Raw genomic sequence first — 8253 nt, forward strand, 5'->3', positions numbered from 1 at the left:
CACATCTGCTTATGTTTTTATCTCAGAGTTACCTTTTTATTTGCTTTTATTTTTTCATGTTGCGTGCACTTACGTCACTTTATTTACTTGTGTTTATATTTTTGAATCCTTTGGCTTCTTTTCTTTCCAAATAATTGTTGAATAAAAGGTCACTGTTTGGCAAAACTAAGGCCACCACAGGCCCAAGACAAGCAGCAGCTCCTTTCCAATTTCAGGGTGAGCTTCAAGAGGAGCTGCATTAGGTGCACCCCTTAGCGCTGAGCAGCTTAGGAGGCGTGGAGACTGCCACCCCCAAAGTGAATGTCAATTTAGTTTTAAAAACGACTCCTTTCCTGCCCTCCCAGTTATTGCTGTGTTTATTGCAGTGTTTCCTAGCTAGCCAGAGGGATCCCCAAAAGAAGTATCACATATATCTGCTGCTCTTTCTTTATTCCAATCCGTGTTTCTCAACCCGTGAGCATCCAGCCCAGCGTGGCACTGCTCGGTCACCCGTATTTCAGCAGGAATGTTACTGCTCGCCCGGTTCCTGGGCGCACACAGTCACTTCTCCGAGCAGTTTTGGTGAGGGCCGTTGCTTTCGGTGCYGCCCCGTTGCGGACGACCGTAGCGCGAGGCAGCTTCCGTGCTTGTTTTGCAAATACCTTTTGCCTCCCGGGGGCCGTAGCCCTCAGCAGGGGTGGTTTGCAGCTCCCTTGCCCTCCAGGCACTTGGGAATGTTCAACCTCTTATCGGGGGCCGCGGCACGGGGGGGCCGCCGCCATGGCTCCCCCTCTCGCTGCATGCCGGGTAAATGCCGAGCCCGCACGCTCGTCCCCGTGCCGGCACCGCGGCGCGGCCGGGCGCTGCGCTCCGTTGCGCCTCACCGCCGGGTTGCAAGGGCGCGCGCCACCGGGGCCGCGCGGCCGCCCCTAACGATGTGTGTGTTTTCTCTGCAGGTTGGTACCGGGAAGTGCCTTTCCTGACGTCGCTGCTGGCTTGGGACCGCTGCTAGAGCAGCCGCTGCTTTTGCCTTGCTTGCTGCGAGCTAGACTGCGACGACAGCGCGGCCGCCCTCCACCTCCCGCCCCGGCGCCCAGGGGAGCAGCTCTGCCGGGTGCTGCTGCAGGCCGCTTTGTAGACCAGTAAAAGTTTGCTGGGAAAGTAAGATATCTTCTGCCAGAAAACCCAGGAGAGGAAAAAAAAAAAAAAAAAAAAATCTCTCGATTGTTGCTCTAAACTGCTGCATCTGTCTATGCCAAACTAATCAATACCGATTGCACCACAAACCCGAGCGCAGGTTCGGCTGCGTGGAGATTACCTTTCCGACAACCTTTCTGCAAGCAGCTGGGAGCTCTGTGCCCGAGGCTCTGCCACGTTTCCCCGCTTGCGTTTGGGCTCCCGGCGGCACCGAGAATGGGCTGCTGAGAGCACACGGCTGCTCCGGGCCACACTCCTTAACGTTCGTCTTGCTCACGGGCCTCGCGCTGCTCCAGGTGCAGAGCCTCTCTCCATTAACAGTTTCATGCTGTGAACTCCTAGTGGCAAATCTTTCCCTTGATATTGTGACCACACGATTTTACGTGTACTTTTAAAATAGGGAGCGGGGGAAAAAAAAAAAAAAAAGGCATTCTGGAGGTGCCATTTTCATCATTTCCAGTCTCTCAGTTCAGCTCTTTGTCTGTTCTTTTTGCTGACGATTTTAACTACCTGTAAAACCTAAACATGGCTGTTAGTGTCACGCCGATCCGGGACACAAAATGGCTCACCCTGGAGGTGTGCAGGGAGTTCCAAAGAGGGACTTGCTCCCGGCCAGACACGGAATGTAAATTTGCACATCCATCGAAAAGCTGCCAAGTGGAGAACGGACGCGTAATCGCCTGCTTTGATTCATTGAAAGTGAGTAAATATATTATTTTCCAGGGTGCACGGTTAATGGAAGAAGGGATTAGAGCTAGAGAAAGCGTGGAGTCCGCAGGAGAGGAGCTGCTCTCTGGGCGGGCAGGGAGGGCTGCTGTCACCATTATTATTATTATTGTTATTATTGTTGTTATTATTATTATTGTTGTTGTTGTTATTGCTGTCTTAATGATTGCTCTTTGTTATGTTATGTTCCTCAGGGGAGGATGGGGGGCTAGCGGGGCCGCGTGTGGGGCTGCACCCCCTGCTGCGGGCGGGCGGCTGCGCGGGGCRCTGCCCRCAGAACCAGCGCAGTCCTGACAGCGGCTCCTCGGGCACCGCGGCGCCAGCGCTGTGCGGGGCTGTCCCTGTCCAGCGGGCCTCCCCGTGGCACACGGTGCGTCTTGCACAGGCGTTTCGCGCCGTGGAGCGTTGTGTCTGCTCGGAGCCGGGTGCTGCCCTCGCTCCTCGCGAGCGCATCCGTGCGCAGAAGGCCCAGCCACAAGCGTGCCGGTGGAGACGTGGTGGCTGCGCCTTGGTTTTTAGGCAGTGCCTATGAGTCGGGCAGGGGAACGTGGGCCTCTTATTTAGTGTCCGCAGTTCCGGACCGCGTGGCAAAACTGCGTGGAGCGGCAGCCCCTTGCCTTGGCTTTCGGGAGCTAAATGGTCCCCCAACCTGCAGCAAACACCCCAGGTCTCACCGCTGCCCGCCGGCCGGGCGGGAGGTGAAGCACTGTTGGCCTTGTGTCCGCTTCCAAACTGCGTGGATTCCTGCTGAGCTARGTATGTGGTAGTCTGTCTCCTTTTATCCAGTATCACATACTAGGCAAAGAAAAATAGGGAAGGGAAATAAAGGTCAGTTATTAGTTTACAAAAACTAAAGAATTTGTGAGCATAGCATTCAARAAATAATAGCTTAGAGGTCAGAAGCTTGGTGTAGATGTGAGATCTTTGCTCTTTGCTGAAATAGCACAACTACCAATAACCCCAACTTGGTCCGTTTACAGTGTGTCTCACGGTAGTATTAAGCTAGCTGCGTTGCCTGCTGGATGTGGTTGCTGTAACGCTCCTGTTCGTGTGCGTGTTTACAGCTGCGGGCAGTACCGGGGAGGCTCTGAGCGCCCCGGAGTCTGCGCTGATCCAGTGTGGACAGCGCGCTGTGCGCGGCGCGTTGTACCACATTGCGGCGTGGGGTGTTGCGGCGCATGCCAGAGGTGCTGGGGCGGTAACCGCGTCCCGGTCGGAGCCAGACAGGGCGCGGGGCAGGACTCTGCTGCCGCGGGGCGAGGCTCCAAGCACGCCACGTGCCCATGCTGCATGTGCGCACCCTGCGTGCCCGTGCCGAGCGCGCTGCGCGTGCACTGCGGGCGGCCCCGGGAGCTGGTGCCGCGGTGGCACCGCGGGACAGGGGCCAGGCCACGTCCCATGGGGATGCTCTGCTCCCCGCTGGGCCAGCCTGCTTCGGAATGGCTGTTCATGCCACCCCCAGCACTGTCCATGGAGCGCTGCGGTAGCCGAGGTGCACAAGCATGGTGTGATCCAGCCCTCAGAGATTCGGAGAATAATTCTAAAATAAAAGCAATTAGAGGGTACTTTCAAATTCTGTATTCGCATGGTTTGACCTGCTTTAGCTCTGCTATTTAAATGACATAAGGTTTTTTTTCCTACATGTGGATGCCTAAAAGCCTATTAAACTGTCTGGAGCAAGAACAAGCTCCCGAATCAGGCSGCTGGTTTGCAGCAGAGATATAGAAATGAGATTTTAAATTTATTTTTGAAACATTTTTCTTCCTGTTTTCCCCAGAAGAACACAGCGAATGTAGGGTTCACTGGTTGGTGTCCCCACCAGTGCCCCTCTATGCGGCACTGTCACCGGGCACGTGGGACCACGAGCCGCCCAGCCCTGTACGGCGCCCGCTCTTCCGCGCTTCCTGCCGGGATCGGGACCGGGTCTGGGTTAACGCGCCCCAGGTTAATCGGGGGAGACCTCGGCGCTCCGTCGCCGCACTGATTTGCTCCCTGCTTCAAGTGTTCAGAGTGGCCTTTGGGCTGTCTTTCTTCGCTGTGTCGTGCTTAGATAAGGTGTAATTAAGGCGCTTTTCTGTTTTGCTACAAAGATGAGGAAATCAGACCCGCTTCATTTCACCTAGTGAGTGGGAATGGCCGATCGYTGGTGCAGCCTGATGGGGGGAAGGCAGGACATGGGATCCTCATCGGGGGCAGCTGTTCCGCGTTGTGCCCCTGCCGCTGTTGTGCCTGTGTGGCGCTTGTGCCCGTGCCGCGGGCTGCAGGGCGAGGGGCAGCCACAACCTGCAGGGGAAAATGAAGAAAACGTAACCAGGTTCCAGCTTCCCGCAGCGTGTCCCGTTACCGTGCAGCTTTTTCAGTGTGTGGGACTGCCAAAGGGCTAAGCTCCAGGAGAGGGAGAAAAGGGAAGTGGCAAATTCGCTGGGAAAATGATGCAATTGTTTCAGTGAGTGGCAAAGAGTCCATTAAAAAAACAAACAAATGCTGCGTGTTCTGTGGGAATGTTAATGGCATTCYGAAATCTTATCAGATGTCCTAAACAGGAGAGTTATGGCTCTCTAAGGTGTTCCTGCTTGTACGGCAGCTCACGCTCTGCACCTACAGGAAGAGATTAAAAAACATCCCCTTGAAACATGTGCACGGTCGATAACCTAGAGCCGGCTGTAATCGGAGCCAGAATGGGCGCAGGATCCGGAGCAGACTTTATTGCAGGAAAGGGGGAAGGTGCCTGGGACAAGTAAACCTTGTGACAAAAACATCCCATCGTTGGTACTGAATTGTCAGCTAAGGGTTTGGAAGCAGTTGGAAGCCTCTGTCTTGTTGGGATGGCCCCAGGTGTCTGTTCTTCTGTTTTCCTGGAAGCAGCCGCCTTGCTGCCAGGCCTCGCTCGTGGATGAGCCGGGAGCAGCGGCTCCATGGGGCCGGAGGCCGCCGGCCCGCCACGCGCCTCGGTGGAGCCCGGCTGCTCGGGTAGGAGCACGCGGTGCCGCGGCGCGCGGAGCCGGCGGCATCGGCCGCCTCCCTGCCAGGCTGCGCCCAGCCCCGGCGCTCGGGCTGCCATCCTCCTACCCGCTTCCTCGGTTGCAAACATCCCATTAAAGGAAAGCAGCCGCATTGTTTGGGGGGTGATTAGGAACACACACGTCCCTAATCCCCCGGCTCCCGGGCCTTTGTGAGCCGCATTGTTTTCCCTGCGCGCTGCGGTGCCAGAAGCAGGGGCAGGAAGCGCGGGGTTTCCCTTTCCCTTATGGAAACAGCCAGGAGGAGGGGAAGGGCCAGCTGCTGCCGCCTGGTCCTGCTGCAGGCCYGGCCTGGCTGGGCCCGTGCGGCTCCTCAGGGGCCGGGCCGGAGCAGAGAGGGCTGCAGCGATGCGCAGTTCAAGGTGCTCCCTGGCCCGGCTGCGCCCTTGGGCACCGCGCGTGGAAGCCAGAGCCGGCGCCGAGAGCAGCCTCCACCTTTAGGTGGTGTTGGACAGGAAGAAAGGGTCTCTAGATGGGGTGTTCCCAGCAGGTTGGACTGAACCAATTTCTCAAAAAACACTTATAGGCATAGGGGGAAGCATAAACGTAAGCAAATCCCATGGCTGCTTTGTGGACATAGGTAAATGGCCTCCAGATCTCAAGGAATACCTTCAGCTCTTCATTGCACTGAGAGGGCGATCGTCCTCTGCGCTGTTGTCGAAAGTTGCATTCCTAGAGGAGCAGATCATAGTTTAAAATATGGCTGAGAAAAGTTAGTAGAAATATTGAAAGGGTTTTTTGTTTTTGTTTTTCGGGAAGGTGTTAGCAAGATGTGCTCAGTGTTCACATAAGCACTGCTGCTATGTGACTGAGTTCTTCAGGGAGAATAAATGTAGCCATGTAAGAGTGCAGTCGCGTCGTTGACAGTCTGCCTTGTTGATGGGTTTCTGTGCACGGAGGTGGAGAWTAGGGAACTTGGTTTGGGCTTCTTGCAGACCTCTTACATTTGTCCTAAGAAAGCAAATGGAAGCCTGGAGGAGGGAGCGGAGATGGCCCTTGGTGTTCCAGACAGCTGGCTGGAGAGCTGTTTGTGACTGCAGCAAYGCAAAATCTGTTGGCGTGGTTTGGGAGAMGTATTTGTTGCTTAGATGTATCTCATATTTTTGGCTTTGTAAATGSCTAACTGATTGGACATTGAAAAAATGACCAAAATTAATCAAATCATTTTTTATCAAATTATCGAATCATTTGATATAAAGCTTTCAACTCAAAAGGTCAATCCATGTACACACCTTATATTTATGTGTGTGTATATTTTTATATATATATATGTGTGTGTGTGTGTATATACATATATATATGTGTGTGTATATATATGTATATACACACACACACACACAATATATATATATATATATACACACACACACACACACACACACACACACACACACATCTATGTGACTGGTTTGCTGGCCTAGGACTTTGCCGGGCCCCGGAGCGGCTCCCGGGCCCGCGCGGCTCCCGGGCAGCCCTGCACAGTGGGGCAGCCCTGCACGCGCGGGCTGAGCTCTGTGCTTGCAGCCTGCACGGAGCCGGTGTTGCCCGGGAATCGGGGACAAGGCTGTGGCTTCAGTGCCCCAAGCCTGGGTCCTGGAGCTCAGCCTTCCTACGTTCTGCGCGTCGCTGGGAGGACGTGGGCTCTGTCACGTGTGTGCCASGCGGGCCTCGCGAGTCCGGGCTTCTCTGCAGCCCGTGTACTCGCCGGCCTGCGGGTCGTGCAGCCAAGCAGAGCGGCAGCACCCGCGGGCAGGGGCACCGGGGGCGAGGGAGCGCGTGGCGGGAGGACGGAGCCGGGCCTGGGCGCAGACGGCCGGGTCGTGCACGCTGGCGGCCGCGGCAGCCTTATCTGCAGCCGCGCAGCCTCGCGCGGCCCCGCGCGCCGCTATCTGCTTCCTGCAGCGCCGCTGCCGTCGCGCGCCGCCCCKCCGGGCTCGTCCCCGCGGCACGGCCGCTCCGTGAGGAATCCGCTCCCGGGAGGGGGAAGCTTGGGGAGTGTCCTTAACCTGCGTGAGAGCTGAAAATGCAGCAATGCTCGTGCTTTCCCGGGGCAGGTGTTGGGAGGGAATTGCGGAGCTGCTGCTGCAGCTCTGTGCGCTCCCCCGGCCCCAGCAGGGCGTTTTGAGCTCTTGCTAAGCTCCCGTCCGTGCCCAACGCTCCTGTTGCAAGGCTGCAGGGCCCCGCTGTCCCTGAGCAGGGGCAGGGCTGCAGGGCTCACAGGCGCGCTGCGCTGCGCCGTGCCCAGCTCTCTGCGTTGGGCTGCTCCCGCTGCACGCTGTAAACCAGCGCGGTCYGGGAAGTGGCCGCCTTGGTGCCCTCGGCGAGCGGGATGTGCTCGGGGGACGTGGCCGCGCTCGGGCACGGAGCCRCACGCAGGCTCGCCTTGGGTGGCATCGGCATCGGGCCGGGAGACCCTTTGTTTCTGTGACAACAAGCGTCGTGCCTGTAGCAAACGCCCGGGAAGGTGCCGGTTTCCCACGCCTGCTCCTGCAGACATGCGCTCCCCAGCGGGCCCGCCTCAGAGCCCAGGGCCCGGGGACGGAACTGGAGCAGCCTCCCGCCTCTCCGTCGAGTCGCATCACTTCATCTCTGTGAGTCTGCGGCGTTCAATCTCCTGTGAGTAAACTGAGGCTTTTATGGTTATTTGTCCCCCTAACATTGGGACATGATTTAAAATATAATTTATGAAGAGGTTCAGTCAATTCAGGTCTTGGTTCTTCAATTAATAAACTTCAATTTAGATGCCAATTCTAGTCCAGCTGTATCTAAAATAACCCCTCAGGTCACTCTAGTTGGGAATGAAGAACACTGCAGGAGCGACGGCGAGCTTTAACAGCCCGGGCTGCAAGGCAAGAAAGTGGGGAAATTGTAGTTTTTCTCTAAGCCACATCAGTATATTGAGCTAGAGCTTCCAGATGATGCTGCACGAGTGATTGCAGGGGCTAGTGCTGTGCGTGATGCGTGGCTGCAGCTCGCAGCAGTGCTTTTAAATCAGCCTCTCTGCAATAAAAACCCAAGCAAAAATAATGCAGGTAATTGACCTTCCGTTGATGCAGAAGGGCTTCTGCTGTGCTCTTCGCAAGTGCAGAGCGATTTATTGATATGATGTTAACTTTTTGTTATTCAGCAGTGACCTTTGCTATAAATGAGCAGAGGGAGCGCGGGGAGCTGGCAGCCCCTTGCAGTGCGTTGTGCCAGGGAGGGCCGGGAACCGCAGCGCAGCCTCGCGTTGCCCGCTGCGCCGCGTCCCGACGGGGCTCGTGGCACGGACACCACTGTGCCGTGTGGCACGTTCCCCCGCGGATCGCGGCACGGACACTGCAGCGCTGCG

The 8253-nt window shown here is 56.4% G+C and overlaps 1 protein-coding gene across 2 annotated transcripts in view; it reads left to right on the plus strand.

Moving 5' to 3' along the window:
* The first annotated feature begins 939 nt into the window (after positions 1–939).
* Positions 940–8253, plus strand: part of MBNL1 (muscleblind like splicing regulator 1) — a 35203-nt gene continuing 27889 nt past the window's right edge. For both annotated transcript variants that reach the window (XM_026045472.1, XM_026045473.1), the window contains exon 1: positions 940–1875. In XM_026045472.1, the coding sequence (XP_025901257.1) occupies positions 1702–1875 (174 nt within the window). In that variant the 5' untranslated portion in view covers positions 940–1701. The remainder of the gene's footprint in view (positions 1876–8253) is intronic.

The sequence above is a fragment of the Nothoprocta perdicaria genome, unplaced genomic scaffold (assembly GCF_003342845.1).
Source record: "Nothoprocta perdicaria isolate Ctin4 unplaced genomic scaffold, notPer1 scaffold_4, whole genome shotgun sequence".
NCBI lineage: Eukaryota > Metazoa > Chordata > Aves > Tinamiformes > Tinamidae > Nothoprocta > Nothoprocta perdicaria.